Here is a 24359-nt window from a genome sequence, read left to right as displayed (position 1 = left end):
CATGGGTGTCCTAGAACCATCTTCCATCAATTCCACTCTTTAAGAGCCCATCACTGTACAGCACACACTGCTCTGCAAGTCATTCTCTACCTATCATTGTGCTTGTCACTTCACCTATCGAACCCTGTCGCAGCATGCTTCTGTCTCTCCTCAACCCTGCCACACTCTTCACCCCAGGAGATTCATGAGCTGAAGGATCAGATCCAAGATGTGGAGTCAAAGTACATGCAGAGCCTCAAAGAAGTCAAGGTACATTACTGGACTGACCCAACGCAACCCAGCCTGAGGCCCTGTTAATATTCATATGATTTTAGTCTTCCCTAGCTTTTGAGTTGACCATTGATGGGTTTAGAGTCTAAACTTTAGACTACCCCACTATTAACCGATAATCATTTTGAACTTCCTTAGAATTAACCAATGGTAGTTTTAGTCGTCAGTGTTAAAGTACCTGAGACTCCTATTAAGCAATGATTAGTCCTCCTGACTAATATTTAATGAATGTTTTAGAATTATTTCCTTACCTATCCTTTTACTTACTATCAACTACAGATTTATGTTTAGACTCCTACCTTGATATTAAATGGTTGCCAGAATCTTGGACTCCTCTAATCGTTTACTAAGGTGATAAGTACCTATGATTTCAGACTAGTGATGTTGAAAGCCCAGATCGGCATGATAATTGACAGAATTATAACTTTCGGGAAGTGCTAACTTTATAGTTTTATTTTCAGACTACATGGCTTGCTTGCCTTTTCCTATGCATTTTTCAGCTTCCTTTCAAAGCAGTCAAGTTAAGCTGTCCTGATGTCAGATTCAATCACCCCACAGGCATGCAGTAGGCAACTGTTGCTTTGTCCTAACATCATTACATAATTTCCCTCTGAATACGAATTATGTCCATTGAATTCTATCCATGCCCTCCATTTTCGATCATGTTTCTGATCGTTCCTCCTAGTTGAAACCGTCAGAATGGAGTATAGAAAATGGAAGTGGCAGCGGTAACAATACCCCCTTGGATATTGGTGTGTCTGTGTTGGGGTCTGTGTGTCTTTCAGTCTGTCTGTCTGTGTTCCCATGTGCATACACCAATGGGCATCTCTTCCTATAGGATACCTTAGTGGAGGTGGAGGAGAAGTACCGCAAGGCCATGGTGTCCAACGCCCAGCTGGACAACGAGAAGAACAACCTGATGTACCAGGTGGACACGCTGAAGGACTCACTCATGGAGCTGGAGGAGCTGCTGTCCGAGTCACGCCGCGAGTACGAAGGGAAGAGCAAGGTATGGGATACAACCGAGGGAGGGAGGGAGGGAGAGAGAGAAGGGATAGGGCCAGATCAAGAGAAATATACAATTACAGTAAGATGAGGGGAAAAGTTAGGATCGAAAGAGAAAGGTGTATTGAGGAGGGCGATATTAGGTGGAAACTTGGATTGACATTAGCCAGATGGTACCTTTTGGAAACTATAGTTGCCTATAGTAATGCAATACTGGATGATTATAAACATGAACTGTATGTATATACAGTGCATTCGGAAAGTATTCAGACCACTTCACTTTTTCCAAATTTTCTTACGTTTCAGCCATATTCTAAAATGGATTAAATCGTTTTTTTCCCCTCGACAATCTACACACAATACCCCATAATGACAAAGCAAAAACAGGTTTTATGAAATCTTTGCATATATATTAAAAACAAAAAACTGATATCACATTTACATACGTTTTCAGACCCTTGTTTACTCAGTACTTTTGTTGAAGCTCCTATGGCAGTGATTACAGCCTTGAGTCTTCTTGTGTATGACGCTACAAGCTTGGCACACCTGTATTTGGGAAGCTTCTCCCATTCTCTGCAGATCCACTCAAGCTCTGTCAGGTTGGATGTGGAGTGTCGCTTACCAGCTATTTTCAGGTCTCTCCAGAGATGTTTGATCAGGTTCAAATCCGGGCTCTGGCTGGGCCACCCAAGGACATTCGGAGACTTGTCCCGAAGCCACTCCTGCGTTGTCTTGGCTGTGTGCTTAGGGTCGGTGTCCTGTTGAACCTGAGCGCTCTGGAGCTGGTTTTCTTAAAGGATCTCTCTGTACTTTGCTCTGTTGATCTTTCCCTCTATCCTGACTAGTCTCCCAGTCCCTGCCACTGAAAAACATCCCCACAGCATGATGCTGCCACCACCATTCTTCACCATAGGGATGGTGCCAGGTTTCCTCCAGACGTGACGCTTGGCATTCAGGCCAAAGAGTTTAATCTTGGTTTCATCAGACCAGATAATCTTGTTTCTCGTGGTCTGAGAGTCCTTTAAGTGCCTTTTGGCCATCTCCAAGGGGGCTGTCATGTGCCTTTTTACTGAGGAGTGGTTTCCATCTGGCCGCTCTACCATAAAGGCATGATCTGTGGAGTGCTGCAGAGGTGTTTGTCCTTCTGGAAGGTTCTCCCATCTCCACAGAGAACTCTGGAACTCTGTCAGAGTGATCATCGGGTTCTTGGTCACCTCCCTGACCAAGGCCCTTCTCCCCCTTCCTAGAGGGGCCAGCTCTAGGAAGAGTCTTGCTGGTTCCAAACGTCTTCCGTTTAAAAATGATGGATGCTGCTGTGTTCTTGGGGACCTTCAATGCTGCAGGAATTTTTTTGGTAACCTTCCCCAGATCTGTGCCACTACAAAATCCTGTCTCGGATCTCTACGGACAATTCCTTCGACCTGGCTTGGATTTGGCTCTGACATGCACCATCAACTGTGGGACATTTTATATGGATAGGGCTGTGTCTTTCCAACTAATGTCCAATTAATTAAATTTACCACAGGTGGAATCCAATCAAGTTATAGAAACATCTCAAGGATGATCAATGGAAACAGGATGGACCTGAGCTCAATTTCAGTCTCATAGCAAAGGGTCTGAATACTTATGTAAATAAAGTATCTGTTTTTTTATTTGTAGTAGATTTGCAAAAATGTCTAAAGTTTTTGCTTTGTCATTATGGAGTATTGTTTTTAGATTGATAAAAAATATATTTAAGCAATTTTAGAATAAGGCTGTAACGCAACTAAATGTAGAAAAAGTGAAGGGGTCTGAATACTTTACAAATGCATTGTACGTAAATTATATGTACGATTTTATACATGTGAAACTGTATTAATGTTTAAAAAAATAGATGTACAACACACTTTGATCAAGAATCAGTTTACAGACTGAAACAGACTTCATCCACAACTAATGTAGCTATGGCAACTTCCTGGATAATAAGGCAGCTGTTTTGGGCCACAATGATCACTGCATCTATTGCAAATCCATTAAAACATCTCCTCTTTCATTTCTCTCAGGACTTTGAGCGTGAGAAACATGCCCACGGCGTGCTGCAGTTCCAGTTCAACGAGATGAAGGAAACGCTAAAACAGAGCGAGGCGTTACTAACAGTGAGTCCTCCAAGGCATCCTCAAAATTAAACAACAAAGCTTGTCAGGACAGCCAAAATGACTTTACCTGTCACCTTTCAGTTTTCTTATTTCTGAACTTCCCTGTCTCCTCACCTCCATGCTGATCGTCTATTGTTCTCACTGCTTTCACACACACTTCATTTTCTCCTATTTATTCCATCACATCTTCCTGCATTTCCGCTGTCCAGGAGATCCGTCAGATGCGTCTCAAGCAGGACGGCTTTGTTAGGGAAATCTCTGACCTGCAGGAAACCGTGGAGTGGAAGGATAAAAAGATTGGGGTATGCCCTGTGAACTCTAATCCATTAGTTTTGTTAGTACATGTTCAATTTGATAGCATTTGGTGGATGCAAATGGTAACCCCCATACATAATTGTGTTGTGTTCACCTGCGTTGTGGTGTTAAAATACACTTATTTACTTAGCTAGCATCAACTTCTCTGCCTAAGTGCATGAATGCTTGATACTGTATACTGTTCCTTCACTTTCTCTATGCTCACTTTCACTTCACCCATATCTTTCTTTGTTCTTCACCTGCGCTTCCACCTCCCCCACTGGGGGAACTGCTCAGGCCTTAGAGCGGCAAAAGGAGTATTCGGATGCCATCCGAAATGAGCGGGATGAGCTCAGGGATGAGGTGGTCCAGCTGAAAGACATTCTGAAGGTACTTAGTCATCTCAAGGGAGTCGGACCTCTGAATATGCAACAGTGGCCCCTTAAACAGGGTTTCTCTATTGTAGTTATGCAGCTATAATGTACTGTTGTGAGACTCTTAAGCCTCTCATCAGTTTGTGTTCATGTCCTGCCCAGAAACAAGGAATTGTCCTCAGACCTGACCTGACTGCCAATGGGGAAACGCTGGAGTTGGGAACTGAAGGGTCAGTCAGTGGAGATCCAGCTTCTCAATTGGCTCAGAACTCCCAGATGTCGCCCATGGAAGGGGGGAACAGCATGCTTGGTAAGCACCATTACTGGACAAAGATCGCTACGTGTTGTAATCATCTCCTGCTTACTTCATAGCTTTGCCAAATAATAGCTAACTTGTAAGCTTAAATCATGCCCACACCTGATCTAATGCAACCCTGTAGACTTAACCTGAGTTTTGTTGACTGACATAGGTTTTGGACTTCTTCTGCGGCTAACTTCTAAGCTTTCACCACTGATTCTCCTCCCAACCCAATGCAACCCTTGCACTTGATGCATGTTAACTAATCCATGCATCTGAACCATGATTTAAAGCAGATGGTGTAAACACCCTTGTATTGGTGCCAAAATGTGTATCCTACATAGTAGTTTAATATTGAGGTAAGTCCAGGGTCATTAGGCTGATTGCTTTTGCGAAATGATGTTGACCTTGTGTTTGTCTATTATAAACTCTTTGCTTCAAGCTGATGAATGTTAATGGTATTTGAAGTGTTTGCTGTGGTGGTATAGTTGGTTGGTGTTTACACCAGATCATTACGCGGGTCACAATCAATAAATCCATTAATTGGTCTATTCAATGTAGGTTATCGATTATTTTTTGTACATGATTAGGATTTTTTTGTGTGTGTGTTAAGTCACAAACCTGTCAATTTCTGGCCAGTCCCAAAGCAATATAACACCACAGTAGACATTTCAGAGTTTAAGATTTGCAGCTTGCCAAGGTGCCTCTGACCTGCTCATCTGCCTTGAAGATTAATCTGGGATCAAGGGTTTGTTTGGTGCTCTCCTCCTCTTCTTCCTTTTCCACCTCTTCCATGCTGGTTCGATTTTTACCCAATTCTTTCAAATTCTGCTTTGCGCTAATTGGCCCAGGTTCAACTGGCAGATCTTGATCATCAGAAAAATGTCTATTTGAAACTCCAAGACACAGTGTTTGGCCTATTTCTCCCTCATGGTATCCCTCATGGTCTCCTAGGCAGAGCTCAGGAGACGGAGTTGGGAAGTAGAGGAGATAAGGTGGTGGATCCAGGAAGGTCCAGGCAGCAAGAGGATACACACGAGGAGGAGGCTCAAGAGAACCATCTGACCTCGCCCACCCCGTGTAGCCTTGTTGGTGTTTCTGAAACAGAAACATCAAGGGAGGCTCAGCCAGTCTCGCCCACATTGGGGGAAGAGGTTGAAGGCAGTGATGTCAACAAAGACTCTGACAATGGCATACCAGTAGTAGAGGTCAAAAGTGGACCGGTCTGTGATTCTGAGGTACTTGTGGTTGTAACAGGTCCTGAGGAAGAGGTTACAGTAGCGGGGGAGGGGTATGAAGCAGCAGGTGTAGAGGGGACAGGGCAAGGCAGAGTAGAGGTTGCAAGCAAAGGGGAAATGGGAATAAAAAATGACAAGGCAGATGAGGCAGAGACCAAAGCTGTCAAGAGCAGTGACGACACCAAAGAGACGTCCTCAAAAGAGCCGACCTCAGAATATGGTGCAGCAGCTGAACAAGAGAAAAACGAATCAAGTAAAGAGGACGTGAAATGTTTAGACTCGTATCCTCTGCCTAGGGAAACCATTGAGGACACCATGAAAAATGGCACACAGATTAGCCAAGGGACAGACCTTGATACTCCTAAGAGCCCAGTCGAATCAAACCCTGAGTCTCAACCTGAGCCTCAGAAAACAAAAAAGGCTGAAGCGTTACCAGAGATAACTGACCTGCAGCCACAGGCCCAAGCAGGCAACAAGAAGAAGAAAGGCAAGAAGAAGAAGGGAGAGACACAAAGCGATGTAAAGCAGAAAGACCATAAGAAGAGCACAACAGAAAAGTGTGTAGTCTCCATGACAAATGGCACACAGATTAGCCTAGGGACAGACCTTGATACTCCTAAGAGCCCAGTTGAATCAAACCCTGAGCCTCAACCTGAGCCTCAGAAAACAAAAAAGGCATATGTGTTACCAGAGACCACTGACATGCAGCCACAGTCCCAAGGAGGCAAGAAGAAAAAGAAAGGCAAGAAGAAGGGAGAGAAACAAGGTGATGAAACACAGGGAGATAAGATGAGCAAAACAGAAAAGGATGAGGTCTCCACCCCAACCGATAAGGAGCCAGTAGAGGCGGTAGGAGAGGGGGTTATCACAATAGAGACACAGCAGCATCTAGAGGGGACCAGTAGTTCACCAGATCGAGAGCTCCAAAGCCCTGAACAAAAAGCACAAACCATAGCTGAGGAGGGACTGAACCTGAAGGAAGAACAACTAGAAGAAGACCGAGTAGAGGTTAAAAGCGAGGAGCCTACCATTGAAGTATCTCTGACTGACCAAGCTAAGAGTGAGGAAGTTGTCTCAAAGAAGAAAAAGAAGAAAATGAAAAAGGACAAACAACCTACAATGGAATCAGAGAAATCAGAAGGCGAGATATCAGTATTATCCCTTGAGTCCAACATTGGTATTGTTGATCCTGTTGATCACTCCAAGTGTATAACCAGCGCTTATAACCCGATGGAGGAATTAGAATCGACAACAAATACTGGTACCCAAAAGGACGAGTCAGGGTACACAACCAACCCTGATAACTTTGGAGACTGTTTGAACTCTTCAGCTGACCCAAAATGTCCATTGGACTCGAAACAGTCCACAGCTGGGAATTCAAACAAAGAGGAAGATACAATCAAGGTCTCAGTTGAAGAGGCTCAAACAATCCAAGACACAAAGGAACAGGGGAATAACTTTCACAGTCCCATCGTTCTAAGACCAGAGCTCAAGAAGAGCGTGGAACCTGAAGACCTTATCTTCCATGATGGTGTCACTACTCACCCAGACCAGGCTAATGAAAATGCGACACAAGACCTAAAAGAGGCAGGTCAGGATAAACAAATTGGGAGCCCAGAAGAGCGTACAAATGCACTTGAACATGAATACACTTCAATGGCACTGCCAGCAAATGTAGAGAAATGCAACAATTCAGCAGATGAAAAATGTTGTAGCATATCGCTTGACTGCAACTGCCCTGCTGCTGAGACCATAAGACTGCCTGAACAATTGGTGGATCTACCTGGTTGTCTAGTCACTGACAGGCACTTGTATGAAAACAACAGGACAGAAACACTTGATGCAGAAGAGGCATCAAATGGGGGGATCTCTATAGAGACCGAGCTGAATGATACAGAGACACGACTACAGGACCCATTAAAAGAAACTCCGGTGACAATTGACTCTTTTAGGGAACAGAGCCACAATGAAAGTGGACCATGCACTATGCTGGCTAAAGCAGAAGAGCAAGATGATCCCATTGAGGCCAAGCTGGAGGGTAACAAGGTACCTGGACCCAGTGAGCAGTGGAATGACGAGGAGAATGAAAATGAGGGTCAATCGTTTGACTTTTCTGACCTAGTTTCAGTGGTTCCTGCAAATGTATTCCCAATAACATCCCAAGAGGAGGTCAGCCAGGAAATGAGAACGATGTTGGTAGGATACAAAATAGAGGTAGAGCCTGGTAAAGCGAAGGCTAACAAGGAAGAGGAGGATGACAAACCTCAGGACACAGAGGGAGTTAGCATGATAGTGGCACAGCAATCAGTTGATGGGCGGTCAGATAATGCACCAGAGGAGCTCCGAAGCCCTGAAGAAAAAGCACAAACCATAGTTGATGGCCAGAACGTGAATGAAGAACAACAACTAATCACATTAGAGGAAGGGGTTAGTGTAACATACAAACAGAAAGACATTGTAGAGGAGGGAATGAGTGTGACTGTTGAACAGCAAGGTGTAGAAGAGCGCGAGAGGCAGCAGAATGCAACTGAGGTAGAGGCTTTGCCAGTAGAGGAGGGGGAAGAGGCAATCCAGTATGGGTCACAGCAGGGTAGAAGAGAAAGTAGTCAAAGTACAGAGGATTCAGCAGAGGGCAACAATGAGCAATCTAGGACAGGCTTGAAAAAAGGCAGTAAGAAAGTAAAAGGCAAGGGAAAAGAGGACTGCCGAATGTCCTAGTTTTTAGGTCTGCACTCAATATTAACAACAGCAAACATTTATGAAAAAGAGTCTCAACTACTACAGCCAAAGCAAGTACCATTCAAATTCCTTCCAAAGTTATAATTCGATGTACTGTATTTTGAGGTCCAAAAGTATTTGTGACACATTTTTTGTTTTGGCTTTGTATTCCAGCACTTTGGATTTCAAATTATACAATGACTATGCGGTAAAGTGAAGACTGTCAGCTTTAATTTGAGCGTACTTTTTGTTCAGCACTTTTTATACATGCTCTAGTCCCCCCATTTTAGGGAACCAAAAGTATTTGGACAAATTCATTTGTGTGTTAAAGTAATCAAAAGTGTAGTATTTGGGCCTATATTCTTAGTACTCAATGACTACACTAAGCTTGTTGGATGCATTTGCAGTTTGTTTTGGTTGTTTCAGATTATGTTGTGCTAATACATTATTTACCATTACATTTATATTGTCACTTTTATTGTAAATAAGAATAGAATGTTTCTAAACACTTCTACATTAATGTGGATGCTACCATGATTACGAATAATGGTGAATAATGATGAGTGAAAAGGTTAGAGGCACAAAGACCATAGTTCCAAAACATGCTAAACAGGAGAGGTTGAGGGGGATGATGTGTATGGCCCTGTCATTTTCTCACTCATCAGTATTCACGATTCATTCATGATTATCCATAATCATTGTAGCATCCACATTAATGTAGAAGTGTTTAGAAATATTATATTCTTATTTACAAGAAAAGTGACTCCAAAATGACACCATACATTATTTACCATACATTTCTATTGGGCATAAGCTTGATGTAGTCATTGCTTGGAATATGGGACCAAATACTAAACATTTGACTACTTTAATACACATAAGTGAATTTGTCCAAATACTTTTGGTTCCCTAAAATGGGGGGACAATGTACAAAAAGTGCAGTCTTTTCTAAACAGGTACCCCAATTTGGATGAAAATACCCTCAAATTAAAGTTGACTATGATAAACATTAGACATATAATGGCCATGCAACAACAAATATGCCACTGTCCAAATACTTTGACTTCACAGAATGTGGGTATTTTAGCTCATTTTTAGGGAAGTTTGTCATAAGGGGTGGGTAATCTTACCACGCAGGCTGTTTTTACCCAAACAAGCAGTAACACACCTGATTCAACTAAGAAAACCATTAATTTAAGACTAGTAGTAGTTGATAAGTATAATCAATCAAATGTGTTACTACTTGCCTGGCCCTGGTAGGGTACATTGCCCATAGTCTCGTATAAATCTGCAGCACCTATATACCTATACTGTAATAATATAATACTGATTGATTGAATTACAGTATGTTTTTCTTCATCTATTCAAGGCACAATGTTTATATTGCAATGCATGATATTCGTATCGTCATACCGTCCTTCTCTCATTCCGTGATTTATGGAATTACCGGCCTAGTACACAAGGGGGCGGCAAAAAAAAACAAAACCCATTGGCCGTCTTACCAGAATGCTAACAAAATTGGCACAAGTAATAGTGAATTTCCATGGAGGCTGCTAGCTAAATATGTTAACGAGCCCAAACGAAAATAAATAAATTGCAAAGACAGGCAATCCAGCTCATAAAGGTATACATATATAGGTAGGAGCTACCAAATGTCATTTTTGGACATTTACAAGCGAAATGTGAATGACAGACATTGTGCAAATTAAGTTTTGACGCATGCTTGTCTGAAGTAAAAACAGTACTGGCACTGGAGCAGCATGTGTACACACTTTGTCTGTGTGGAGTCGCTAGGGAAGGGGCCTGCCTGCTCAGACGGAACGTGAACGAAGAGGAGAAAAAAAACGCAAGGAAATCAAACAGTGGCAGCCTTACAGATAATTTATCCAAAGGGCTTTGAGCTCTCAAACACAGCAGAAAGCTGACACCATACGATTCCCCGTCACCTTATTAATTCAGCCACTTACTTAGACAACTAACAAGTTCAACTTAGGGGTCACGTTAATGCAGAATTCTGTGTTTTTAACGCAGGGGAAAAAATAAAACATATATCTTGCTGAATTTTGTAAACGCAGATCTAAAATGCTTATTAAAATTTCTGCTCGGCATCAGACTACTTTTGTGCTTGTTTCACTTCTCCACTCAGATGAGAATTCACAAACGAGCATTCTATCAGCAGACAGTTCTCTGAATGATGTGTAGCTACTTTCCTGATACTTTTCTCAGTTTAGCCAGACTACTTTTCTCTTGTAAAATGCAAGATTAACTTTAAGCAAAACATTAGGAAAAGTAGCTGGCTACATTCTTTCTATGATAAACATTCTAAATACAGGTATGATGGCCATGCATCGTTTTTGCAAGAAAGACCTTGCTTTTTCATTGTGAGCTCATTTACTTGTGTGGCTGCCAACCAAATAGCGTTGCACTTCTGTTGATAAAAAGGAAGCTATTTTCTGTCGAATGTGCTGCACTAATGTATTTTCTGTGAAGGAAAACTATAGTTGCACTTCCCTGATCACCCTTGAAGCAAAAAACACGACTTTAAATATAAAACTCGACCCTTGTCAATACACAGCTGGACTGCTCCCGCTTTCTCCCATTGTACTATTTACAAATAAACATGTTAAGAGTAGGGGTGTTAACCCCGGTGTTTTGGCTAAATTCCCAATCTGGCCCTAATACCATCATCGCCACCTAATCATCCCCAGCTTCCAATTGGCTCAATCATCCCCAGGACATTGCTGTAAATGAGAATGTGCTCTCAGTCAACTTACCTGGTAAAATAAGGGTTAAATAAATAAATAAAAATAAACTATCTCAACTGTTCTGGGGGAAATACGGTAAGCTTCATAATGTGAAATGAAGAACACGATCTGCTGTATCTGCTAAAGTATTGCACAAGTTGACTGCAGGTGCTTTACTTAAAAAGTAGCTACAAATATTACAATTTTTTTGAAAACATAAAAGAAATAGTTTCCCCTGGCTATTTCCAAATACGGTATACCGCCCAAGCCTAGTCAAAAGTTTGCACAGAACAAAAAAAATGTTCTTGCTTGGTGTATTTTGATGAAGAGAGAAACTAACCGATTGAGATTGTCTCATGCCATAAAATAATTGGCAGAAAAATCCTCCATGTTACAAGTCCATTCCATGTAGGCAATGATATCAGGTGAAATCCAAGCCCTAGGATATCATGTGCATACTGTAAAATTGCTTTGTGTTCAGTATATGCCATGTTTCCTGAATTCATATGATGATATGACTGCTAGACAAATTGTATACAGTGTAAGAATATGACTCCCTTGTTAATCACTGGTCTAAATGTTTCTTCATGTGCAGTTTTTGTAAGGAAATACCTTCTGACCCTTTTCAGGATTTGAATAAAATAAAGAATTACACACTTTGAGAAATAAACTTTAGTCATGTATAATACTAATTATGTAGTGTTATAGTATAATAGTACTTGTGTGTTGTCTGCCTGTCAATAGCAGTCTCATTGACGCACAAACATAATCTCTTCGGGTCAACTTCTCTCATCCATTAGCTGTTTAGCATAAAAATGCCCTAGAGGCTGTGTGCCCTCCTGTCCAGTTTCTGCATGCTAACCATAACCCCACCCCTCACCTACGCTCTCCCAATGGACACCTGCTCCATTGCATGCATCAAGTGATTCTAAACTCCTCCCACCCCGACTCAGCCCCTCCCCATCCATGTACTTGGCTCCTCCCACCCCTGGTATGTTAACATTGGTTTTACTGTATGCTCAAGTTGTTCTTATGATTGTTCTTGCATGAACATAATGAAAGTGTGTATTGATTGGGTTATAGATGCTTACTCAAAGTTATACAGATAATGGTGAGAAGTTCTGTGAAACTTTTAACACTGTAAGCAGATCAGCTCGAAATACTTTTTTTTCTTTCAGAGATCCGGCTGAGGAAGCTGGTTGACGAGCGGGAGAACTTGATAGGACAGGTGAGTAAGGACATCCATCCATCCATAGTCTGTCACCCATTACGCTAGCTGAACTCTTCAACTGAATTGGCCATAGACCTACAGGCAAATAAAATAAAATTGTATTTGTCACATATGCTGAATACAACAGTGAAATGCTTACTTACAAGCCCATGACCAACAAGAAAATAGAGTAAATAAAATATTTACTAAATAAACAAGTTATTTTTGTTTAGTTTTTTTGTTTAAAGTAACACAATAAAATAACAATAATGAGGCTATATACAGGGTGTACCAGTACTGAGTCAGTGTGCGGGAGTACAGATTAGTCAAGGTAATTTGTACGTGTAGGTAGGGGTAGAGTGACTGTGCATAGATAATAAACGGTGAGAAGCTGCAGTGTAAAAAGGGGGGGGGGGGGGGTCAATGCAAATAGTCCAGGTGGCCATTTGATTAATTGTTCAGCAGTCTAATGGCTTGGGGGTAGAAGCTGTTAAGGAGCCTTTTGGACCAAGACTTGGCACTCCGGTACAGCTTGTCGTGCGGTAGCAGAGAGAACAGTCTATGACTTGGGTGGAGTCTTTGACCATTTTTGTGGCCATCCTCTGACACCGCCTAGTATATAGGTCCTGGATGGCAGGAAGCTTGGCCCCAGGGATGTACTGGGCCGTACGCACTACCCTCTGTAGCGCCTTATGGTCGGATGCTGAGCAGTTGCCACACGAGGCGGTGTTGCAACCTGTCAGGATGCTCTCGATGGTGCAGCTATAGAACTTTGAGGATCTGGAAACCCATCTGGGAACCCATCGAATAGCCCCCGTGATATGCAACTTTTCAGGGAAGTTAGGAACAAATATACACAGGCAGTTAGGAAAGCTAAGGCTAGCTTTTTCAAGCAGAAATTTGTATCCTGTAGCTCAAAAAGGTCTGGGACACTGTAAAGTCCATGGAGAATAAGAGCATCTCCTCCCAGCTGCCCACTGCACTGAGGTTAAGAAACACTGTGACCACCGATAAATCCACTATAATAGAATTTCAATTAGCATTTTTCTACGGCTGGCCATGCTTTCCACCTGGCTACCCCTACACCGGTCAACAGCCCTGCACTCCCCACAGCAACTTGCCCAAGCCTCCCCTATTTCTCCTTCACCCAAATCCAGATAGCTGATGTTCTTCAAGAGCTGCAAAATCTGGACCCCTACAAATCAGCCAGGCTAGACAATCTGGACCCTCTCTTTTAAAATGATCTGCCGAAATTGTTGCAACCCCTATTACTAGCCTGTCCAACCTCTCTTTCGTATCGTCTGAGGTTGCCAAAGATTGGAAAGCTGCCGCAGTCATCCCCCTCTTCAAAGGGGTGCACCTCAGCCACACTCAAGGTCCTAAACGATATCATAACCGCCATCGATAAGAGACATTACTGTGCAGCCGTATTCATCGACCTGGCCGAGGCTTTTGACTCTGTCAATCACCACATTCTTATTGGCAGACTCAACAGCCTTGGTTTCTCAAACGATTGCCTCGCCTGGTTCACCAACTACTTCTCTGATAGAGTTCAGTGTGTCAAATCGGAGGGCCTGTTGTCCGGACCTCTGGCCGTCTCTATGGGGGTGCCACAGGGTTCAATTCTCGGGCCGACTCTCTTCTCTGTATACATCAATGACGTCGCTCTTGCTGCTGGTGATTGTCTAATCCACCTCTACGCAGACGACACTATTCTGTATACTTCTGGCCCTTCTTTGGACACTGTTAACTACCCTCCAGACGAGCTTCAATGCCATACAACTCTCCTTCCGTGGCCTCCAACTGCTCTTAAATGCAAGTAAAACTAAATGCATGCTCTTCAACCGATCACTGCCCGCCCGTCCAGCATCACACCTCTGGATGGTTCTGACTTAGAATATGTGGACAATTACAAATACCTAGGTGTCTGGCTAGACTGTAAACTCTCCTTCCAGACTCACATTAAGCTTCTCCAATCCAAAATTAAATCTAGAATCGGCTTCCTATTTTGCAACAAAGCATCCTTCACTCATGCTGCCGTATTATTGACTGTATGTTTATTTATTCCATGTCTAACTCTGTATGTGTCGATCTGCTGTGCTTTATCTTGGCCAGGTCGCAGTTGAAAATGAGAACTTGTTCTCAACTAGCCTACCTGGTTAAATGAAGGTGAAATAAAATAAAAATGACAAATCTTTTCAGTCTCCTGAGGGGGAAAAGGCGTTGTTGTGCCCTCTTCGCGACTTTCTTGGTGTTTAGACCATGATAGTTTATTGGTGATGTGGACACCAAGGAACTTGAAACTCTCGACCCGCTCGATGTGAATGGGGGCGTGTTCGGCCCTCCTTTTCCTGTAGTCCACAATCATCTCCTTTGTTTTGCTCACATTGAAGGAGAGATTTTTGTCCTGGCACCACACTGCCGGGTCTCTGACCACCTCCCTATAGGCTGTGTCATCGTTGTCGGTGATCAGGCCTACCACTGCTGTGTCGTCAGCAAACTTGGTGTTAGAGTCGTGCTTGGCCACGCAGTCGTGGGTGAACAGGGAGTACAGGAGGGGACTAAGCACGCACACCTGAGGGGCCCCTGTTTTGAGGATCAGTGTGGCAGGTGTGTTGTTGCCTACCCTTACCACCTGGGGGCGGCCCGTCAGGAAGCCCAGGATCCAGTTGCGGAGGGAGTTGTTGAAACCAAGGGTCCTTAGCTTAGTGATGAGCTTTGAGGGCACTATGTTGTTGAACGCTGAGCTGTATTCAATGAACAGCATTCTCACATAGCTGTTCCTTTTGTCCATGTGGGAAAGGGTAGTGTAGAGTGTGAGGTGAGATTGCGTAACTGGCCAAATAAATGGAACACTTGAGTAAATGAAGGTTCTAGTGGCTCTTTTATGGTATGGGAGTGCATTTTCCTGGCATGTTTACAATTGAAGTCGGACGTTCACATACACCTTAGCCAAATACATTTAAACTCATTTTTTCTAAATTCCTGACATTTAATCCTAGCAAAAATGTCCTGTCTTAGGTCAGTTAGGATCACCACTTTATTTTAAGAATGTGAAATGTCCGAATAATAGTAGAGATAATGATTTATTTCAGCTTTTATTTCTTTCATCACATTCCCAGTGGGTCAGAAGTTTACATACACTCAATTAGTATTTGGTAGCATTGCCTTTAAATTGTTTAACTTGGGTCAAACGTGTCGGGTAGCCTTCCACAAGCTTCCCACAAAAAGTTGGGTGAATTTTGGCCCATTCCTCCTGACAGAGCTGGTGTAACTGAGTCAGGTTTGTAGGCCTCCTTGCTCGCAGACGTTTTTTCAGTTCTGCCCACAAATTTTCTATGCGATTGAGGTCAGGACTTTGTGATTGTCACTCCAATACCTTGACTTTGTTGCCCTTAAGCCATTTTGCCACAACTTTGGAAGTATGCTTGGGGTCATTGTCCATTTGGAAGACCCATTTGTGACCAAGCTTTAACTTCCTGACTGATGTCTTGCGATGTTGCTTCAATATATCCACATAATTATCCTCCTCATGATGCCATCTATTTTGTGAAGTGCACCAAGCCCTCCTGCAGCAAAGCACCCCCACATGATGCTGCCACCCCCGTGCTTCACGGTAGGTTCTTTGGCATTCAAGGCTCCCCCTTTTTCCTCCAAACATAATGTTGGTCATTATGTCCAAAGGACATTTCTCCAAAAAGTATGATCTTTGTCCCCATGTGCAGTTGCAAACCGTAGTCTGGCTTTTTTATGGCAGTTTTGGAGCAGTGGCTTCTACCTTGCTGAGTGGCCTTTCAAGTTATGTCGATATAGGACTCGTTTTACTGTGGATATAGATACTTTTGTACCGTTTTCCTCCAGCATCTTCACAAGGTTCTTTGCTGTTGTTCTGGGATTGATTTGCACTTTTTGCACCAAAGTACGTTCATCTCTAGGAGTCAGAACGTATCTCCTTCCTGAGCAGTATGACGGCTGCATGGTCCCATGGTGTTTATACTTGCGTACTATTGTTTGTACAGATGAACGTGGTACCTTCAGGCTTTTGGAAATTGCTCCCAAGGATGAACCAGACTTGTGGAGGTCTACAATAATTTTTCTGAGGTCTTGGCTGATTTCCTTTGATTTTCCCAAAAATATGACTATTTTACAGCTATTTAAAGACAAGACTCTCGTTAATCTAACCACACTGTCCGATTTCAAAAAGGCTTTACAACGAAAGCAAAACATTAGATTATGTCAGCAGAGTACCCAGCCAGAAATAATCAGACACCCATTTTTCAAGCTAGCATATAATGTCACATAAACCCAAACCACAGCTAAATGCAGCACTAACCTTTGATCTTCATCAGATGACAACCCTAGGACATTATGTTATACAATACATGCATGTTTTGTTCAATCAAGTTCATATTTATATCAAAAACCAGCTTTTTACATTAGCATGTGACTAGCATTCCCACCGAACACTGCCGGTGAATTTACTAAATTACTCACGATAAACGTTCACAAAAAACATAACAATTATTTTAAGAATTATAGATACAGAACTCCTCTATGCACTCGATATGTCCGATTTTAAAATAGCTTTTCGGTGAAAGCACATTTTGCAATATTCTAAGTAGATAGCCCGGCATCACAGGGCTAGCTATTTAGACACCCAGCAAGTTTAGCATTCACCAAAGTCAGATTTACTATAAGAAAAATGTTATTACCTTTGCTGTCTTCGTCAGAATGCACTCCCAGGACTTCTACTTCAATAACAAATGTTGGTTTGGTCCCAAATAATCCATTGTTATATCCAAATAGCGGCGTTTTGTTCGTGCGTTCAAGACACTATCCGAAAGGGTAAATAAGGGTTACGAGCACGGCGCATTTCGTGACAAAAAATATTCCATTACCGTACTTCGAAGCATGTCAACCGCTGTTTAAAATCAATTTTTATGCAATTTTTCTCGTAAAAAAGCGATAATATTCCGACCGGGAAATCGTTTTTTATTACAAAGAGAGTGAAAGTAAAAGCATGCTATCCCCTCATGCACGAGCCTCAGTCTAATGGCCCTCTGATAGAGCACTTGCCAAACGCGCTAATGTGTTTCAGCCTGGGGATGGAATTACATCGTTCAGCTTTTTCCCGCCTTCTGAGAGCCCATGGGAGCCGTAGGAAGTGTCACGTCATGCCAGAGATCCCCTGTATTTGTTAGAGATGATCAAGGAGGGCAAGAAATGGTCAGACAGGCCACTTCCTGTAAGGAATCTTCTCAGGTTTTGGCCTGCCATATGAGTTCTGTTATACTCACAGACACCATTCAAACAGTTTTAGAAACTTTAGGGTGTTTTCTATCCAAAGCCAATAATTATATGCATATTCTAGTTACTGGGCAGGAGTAGTAACCAGATTAAATCGGGTACGTTTTTTTATCCGGCCGTGCAAATACTGCCCCCTAGCCCCAACAGGTTAAAGGCACATTCAACTTAGTGTATGTAAACTTCTGACCCGCTGGAATTGTGATGCAGTGAAATAATCTGTCTGTAAACAATTGTTGGAAAAATTATTTGTGTCATGCACAAAGTAGATGTCCTAACCCACTTGCCAAAACTATAGTTTGTTAACAAGAAATTTGTGGAATGGTTGATAAACGATTTTTAATGACTCCAACCTAAGTGTATGTAAACTTCAGACATCAACTGTAGGTCCACTCAACCCCTTAGATGGCAAGATAAACGCCAACAAATTCACAGCCATTCTGAGTGATCACCTTCAACCTATGGTGAATCATTTCTATGCTGATCGGTGTGGTTTCTTCCAGGATGACAATGCCCCCATCCACAGGGCACGAGTGGTCACTGAATGGTTTGATGAGCATGAAAACGATGTATGCCATAGCCATCTCAGTCACCAGATCTCACCACAATTGAACACTTATGGGTGATTTTGGAGCGGAGCATGAGACAGTGTTTTCTACCACCATCAACAAAACACCAAATGTGTATTTTCTCGTGGAAGAATGTTGTTGCAACCCTCCAATAGAGTTCCAGACACTTGTAGAATCTATGCCAAGGTGCAATAAAGCTGTTCTGGCGGCTCGTGGTGGCCCAACGCCCTATTAAGACAATGTTGGTGTTTCCTTTATTTTGGCAGTTACCTGTATGTTTGTGTTGCTGTTTCCTGTTGTTGTTTTTATACAGCTACAGTTTGAATAGGTTTTAACTGTCTATCTATGTCCTGAATGTGGTCCTCCCTATAGGTGAAGAAACTGAAGGCCCAAGTTGAGCAGAAGAAACAGAGGAACGAGATTGAGGAGGACTCCAGCCCGGAGGGCGAGGTTCTGGAGAACGGCACAGACCCACACATACAAGACCTGCAGAGTAAGATCCACAGACACTGTAACGTGTTATGACTGAAATGAATAACTCAAGACAAAAATGTATGTTAGTCCTAACTATGTTATTTTAATAGGATTCATATCCAGTATCTACTGCATTGGCACATCAGACCTTGTTTTCTTTTTTCCCACATTTGCAGGAGATGCCAGCAGGCAACTTAGTGACCTAAAGTTCAAACTTGTCAAATCGGAGCAGGAAGTGACAGCTTTGGAACAGAATGTAAGTGTACTGTCATTAACCTGGTTGATTGGAAAGAGATAAGTATCACAGATCCAGGTACTGCTAATTTGACTCGTTATAGGCTGAGATTCTCATGTACTCTATCCAATCACCAATCTGCAGGTTACTAGGCTAGAGGGTCAGGTGACCCGCTACAAGGGTGCGTCGGAGAACGCAGAGAAAGTGGAGGACGAGTTGAAGGCTGAGAAACGCAAGCTGCAGAGAGAGGTATGGCCCCCAGCTGTCAGTTATGTGGCTTAAATCAAGCTCCTATGCAGAGACCAGATGTCAGGGGTCTGCAATGTTCAGAACATTGCTTCTGAAATGGATATTAATTACATGATCATATGGAATAGTTTCTCCCTCCTTTACCCGAAGTGTGCACTTCCCTGCATGGATTTAAAAGGAATGGACTAATCCTTTCAAACCTTAGGGGGAGTGAACAAGTGCACACTTGGGTTATAATGTACACAATTTGTGTTTTGTCATTGTTGATTTTGAATGAGTCTCTGAATAAAATCTAATGATTGTTCTTTCTGTTCCTTGATGGCAGTTGCGGTCAGCGCTGGACAAGATAGATGAACTTGAGTCGAACAACAGCCACCTCTCTAAACGGTTGGACAAGATGAAGGCCAATCGCTCCATGGCAACGACTCCCTAATGATGACCTGGCAGCATAACTCCGTCCCTATCCTGTCCGTCCACCAATGGCTGCCCACGTTGGAGGGAGTGTCCCGCCTTGCATTGGGCTTGCCTCTCCATCTGCTTCGCAACCTTATGAAAAAAAACTTTAAGTAACTTGAGTTATCCTAATCGCTAGCGCACACAACACAGAACACAAACACGCGCAATGTGCCATATTCTTAATGTATTTGTTTTTGTTTGTTTTTCCAATGATGAGAATTCTTCATAGGTGTATATATGACACAGTAAATGACACCCAGAAAGCCCTTACCAAGCACTAATTGGCAGGGAAGAATAAGTCTGTATGTCTTATTTTTTGGGGGAAAGCACTGCTCTGCACCAGAGAATTGTGGGAAATACGGTGCGACTAGGGGTGACTTGGGACTGGATAGGGTTCTTTGGACCGCGACTGGCTACTTGGGCTACATAACTTTCCTATCCCATCCCCAGTGTACAGACTAACACTGAATGTCCCTCTGTCCGGAACTATCCGCCGCCTCACTCAACCCCCTACATTCACCTTTACTAAACAGAGAGGACATGGCCCCAAGTCTCAGTGGACTGAACTGAACTGGGTTAACATGGTGTGCTGTGGATGTGAGAGCATTTTTTTGTGTGTATTTACATTTCTTTCCTTCTTATACCCTGCATTTCTCTTATCTGTGTCCTAAAAGCCAAATTATGAGCACATTTTACAAAGGTTGGGTATGTATGTTTGTCTCTTTTTGTGTTTACCTGTTGTCTCTTAAAGGGCAACTCCACCACTTTTCAACCTCGTTTTCATGATCTCCATCACATTACCAGTGTCAACGGCGCATTTGTACATTTTGAAGAAAAAACATATACAGTTGAAGTTTACATACACCTTAGCCAAATGCATTTAAACTCAGTTTTTCACAATTCCTGTCTTAGGTCTGTTAGGATCACCATTTTATTTTAAGAATGTGAAGTCAGAATAATAGTAAAGAGAATAATTTATTTCAGCTTTTATTTCTTTCATCACATTCCCAGTGGGTCAGAAGTTTACATACCCTCAATTAGTATTTGGTAGCATTGCCTTGAAATTGTTTAACTTGGGTCAAATGTTTCGGGTAGCCTTCTACAAGCTTCCCACAATAAGTTGGGTGAATTTTGGCCCATTCTTCCTGACAGAGCTGGTGTAACTGAGTCAGGTTTGTAGGCCTCCTTGCTCGCAGACACTTTTTCAGTTCTGCCCACAAATGTTCTATGGGATTGAGGTCAGGGCTTTGTGATGGCCACTCCAATACCTTGACTTTGTTGTCCTTAAGCCATTTTGCCACAATTTTGGAAGTATGCTTGGGGTCATTGTCCATTTGGAAGACCCATTTGCGACCAAGCTTTAACTTTCTGACTGATGTCTTGAGATGTTGCTTCAATATATCCATATAATTTTCCTTCGTCATGATGCCATCTATTTTGTGAAGTGCACCAGTCCCTCCTGCAGCAAAGCCCCCCCACAGCATGATGCTGCCATCCCCGTGCTTCACGGTTGGGATGATGTTCTTCGGCTTGCAAGCCTCCCCCTTTTCCTCCAAACATAATGATGGTCATTATGGCCAACAGTTCTGTTTTTGTTTCATCAGACCAGAAGACATTTCTCCAAAAAGTACAATCTTTGTCCCCATGTGCAGTTGCAAACCGTAGTCTGGCTTTTTTATGGCGGTTTTGGAGCAGTGGCTTCTTCCTTGCTGAGCGGCCTTTCAGGTTATGTCGATATAGGACTCGTTTTATTGTGGATATGGATACTTTTGTACCTGTTTCCTCCAGCATCTTCACAAAGTCCTTTGCTGTTGTTCTGGGATTGATTTGCACTTTTCGCACCAAAGTACGTTCATCTCTAGGAGACAGAACACGTCTCCTTCCTGAGTGGTATGACATCTGCAGGGTCCCATGGTGTTTATACTTGCGTACTATTGTTTGTACAGATGAACGTGGTACCTTCAGGCTTTTGGAAATTGCTCCCAAGGATGAACCAGACTTGTGGAGGGCTACAATTTTTTTTCTGAGGTCTTGGCTGATTTCTTTTGATTTTCCCATGATGTCAAGCAAAGAGGCACTGAGTTTGAAGGTAGGCCTTGAAATACATCCACAGGTACACCTCCAATTGACTCAAATGATGTCAATTAGCCTATCAGAAGCTTCTAAAGCCATGACATTTTCTGGAATTTTCCAAGCTGTTTAAAGGCACAGTCAACTTAGTGTATGTAAACTTCTGACCTACTGGAATTGTGACAGTGAATTATAAGTGAAATAATCTGTCTAAACAATTGTTGGGAAAATTACTTGTGTCATGCACAAAATAGATGTCCTAACCGACTTGCCAAAACTATAGTTTGTTAACAAGAACTTTGTGGAGTGGTTGAAAACGATTTTTATTGACTCCAACCTAAGTGTATGTAAACTTCTGACTTCAACTGTTATATAAAGTTAATTTCTACCTGATGAGAAGTTATTACATTTTAAAAACAGTGATTTTCAAACAGAGTCGTGGGGAGCAAGAAAACACCCTACCTTCAGTTAGAAACTCGTTGAAGATTTTGAAAATCAATGTTTTTTTACTTTTAATACTACCCTGTAATGTCACACGGAAACATTATTTTAGGACCACAGGTCATAGAAAAGTGCTGTTTTCCCATATGGAGATAAAGGACAACTCTACCAGTTTTCAACCTCATCAAGTCCAAGGGCTTGTGTAGTCCATAGGACACAGGAGTTGTTTATGCATCCCACCTTCCCAAGCTACACCTTCTCTCTTACCATAATTGCTATAATCATTGTCACACAAACAGAATGTACAGCATTTAACCCGCTTTCTACTTCAGATGTATTCATTTTTCAATTAGTTGTTTTTTTTGGGGGGGACAAAATAATAGAATTGAAAGACCGATTTGTCTTTGAATGTACCCAGATCATGTTTATTAGGCGCCAAATGGAAGAAAAGGCTCAAACAAGGAGGGACTACCTAGAATTGTCCAATAAGATGCGCTTATTTTAGTTCTGTTGCCATTGGTTTGAAATGTTTTGCTACAGTGTGCAGGTGCCCTAATGAACACAACACAGGTGTTAGGTTCATTCGTTTGGGCAGGCTGTTTAGGAGCTGTCTACTACAGCCGCAGCTATGAGTGAGCCTCAAAGCAGCCAATGACATGAAGACTCAGAGCAGCCTGCTAACCCCCCCCCCCCCCCCCCCTTCCAATCTGGTAGAGCCTCGCTGACGTTTGTCTCAAGCAATAATGTAAAAAGGCCACCTCACATACTCTTGCTTGTTGAGACATGCTGCTGATGATGATGCTTATGGTGATGAAGAAGACTACACAAATAAGGGGGAATGTTGACAGGATAACCCTCAAACACACACTCTGGGGAGATGCTGCTTCACTCTTAACAAAGCTTTCAAATGTTTTTAAGACTTAAGGAATTGTAATCGCTGTGCAATAAAATGTCCAACCATGCTGTATCGGAAGTTGAGTGTTTAAATCAAATCATTGCAGGAAATTAGCTGTAAAACTGCAACATTTTCTCTACACCCTTGTTCTTACCATTGGGGTCCTTCTTGTTGTAACCTTCTGCAGGCAGGTGGCACCAGAAGATGTTGACACCCATGCCAAACTGTAACGCCATGGTATTATGAAACCACAGTTCTGAGGGAGAAACGGGGACAATGTTGAACTGATGTAACTCTTGTACAGTAACTGCACACTACAGTTTACTGTGTAAATTCAGGTAATTACAGTAAATTCCATACTATTTAGTATTGGGGACAAATTTTATTCAATTTGTTTGACTTGTGTGTAATCAGAATTTAGGGCTCTATTCAATCCGCGTAGCAGAAGTTCAGCTTTACAGCGTGATTGCAATTGAAAGGCAATGTTCCCGCTTTAGTGTAGACCGCATTCACGGTAAACACTGCATATGTCTGCTCAATCGGAAATGACCTTTACATTTCTAGTGCAGAGTCTGTAACTCTTCAGCTTTACAGATTTGAATAGAGCCCTTAATTTCATCATCCAGTCTGCCCATACCAGCGATGGAAAAACAAGTCTCTAGGTTCTAGTACACTAGTACCACCAAGCCTTCACAAACTCTGGGAACCATCCCAGGTCTGAACAGTATATGGCCAGACCCTCAGATTTGTCACCTGATACTAAGTTAGATGTGAAAGTAAATAGACAGGTATGTACATGTAGAGAATTTGCTTTCGTTACTGTGGAAGTATTATACCATTTTCCTGACACAAGGAGATGTAATCTCCCTCCAGGGGTCTCACCGGTCAGGAAGAGGAGCAATGTATCCTGGGGGCTGTAGAGCACCACACGCTTCCTCCCCGTCACCTGGGCCAGTTGGTTGTCCATCCCCTGACAACGAGGATGGATGGGAGGACACCACAGAACAGAGAGATTGAGTGACTTTGAAGTATCCTATAAGGGATCATCCTATAAAAGTGGAACTGACAGCGTTTTAACTACTTTGCATATATGAAACAAGCATACAATCATATCAGTCAAAAATATTGAATTCCCAGTTTATGCTTCAAAGCCAACTATTTCACTCAAAATTCCATGACATAGAGTTAGGCATTGTTGGCAGAATAGATAGATGCAGTTCATATAATTCACCAATACATTTCTTGGTAGTCAAAATATATTGCTATCAGATTGTAAATCACAGCTGGCCTGGTACATTGTTTGCTGCCACAACCGTTCGGGATGCACTTTCAGTTTCAATGACTCAATATTTTGAGCAAAAATGGACGACTCTAAGGGTG

The 24359-nt window shown here is 42.4% G+C and overlaps 1 protein-coding gene across 25 annotated transcripts in view; it reads left to right on the top strand.

Moving 5' to 3' along the window:
* The window catches only part of LOC106581656 (leucine-rich repeat flightless-interacting protein 2), a 93124-nt gene extending 70075 nt beyond the window's left edge, over positions 1 to 23049 (top strand). For 15 of the 25 annotated variants that reach the window (XM_014163843.3, XM_014163841.3, XM_014163844.3 and 12 more), the window contains 7 exons: positions 178 to 249; positions 1109 to 1279; positions 3318 to 3410; positions 3620 to 3712; positions 4002 to 4094; positions 4241 to 4388; positions 5331 to 11746. In XM_014163843.3, coding sequence (XP_014019318.2) covers positions 178 to 249; positions 1109 to 1279; positions 3318 to 3410; positions 3620 to 3712; positions 4002 to 4094; positions 4241 to 4388; positions 5331 to 8332 — 3672 coding nt within the window. In that variant the 3' untranslated portion in view covers positions 8333 to 11746. Of the gene's footprint in view, positions 1 to 177; positions 250 to 1108; positions 1280 to 3317; positions 3411 to 3619; positions 3713 to 4001; positions 4095 to 4240; positions 4389 to 5330; positions 11747 to 12254; positions 12305 to 18531; positions 18653 to 18809; positions 18890 to 19012; positions 19118 to 19442 lie in introns of those variants that run through there. The other 10 variants (XM_045704374.2, XM_014163842.3, XM_014163853.3 and 7 more) reach the window with 5 other exon arrangements.
* The last annotated feature ends 1310 nt before the right edge of the window (positions 23050 to 24359 follow it).

Source organism: Salmo salar, chromosome 21, assembly GCF_965601325.2.
Source record: "Salmo salar chromosome 21, fSalSal1, whole genome shotgun sequence".
NCBI classification, from domain to species: Eukaryota; Metazoa; Chordata; class Actinopteri; order Salmoniformes; family Salmonidae; genus Salmo; species Salmo salar.
Note: the sequence above shows the minus strand (reverse complement) of the source record. Positions and strands in the feature narration are given on the sequence as shown.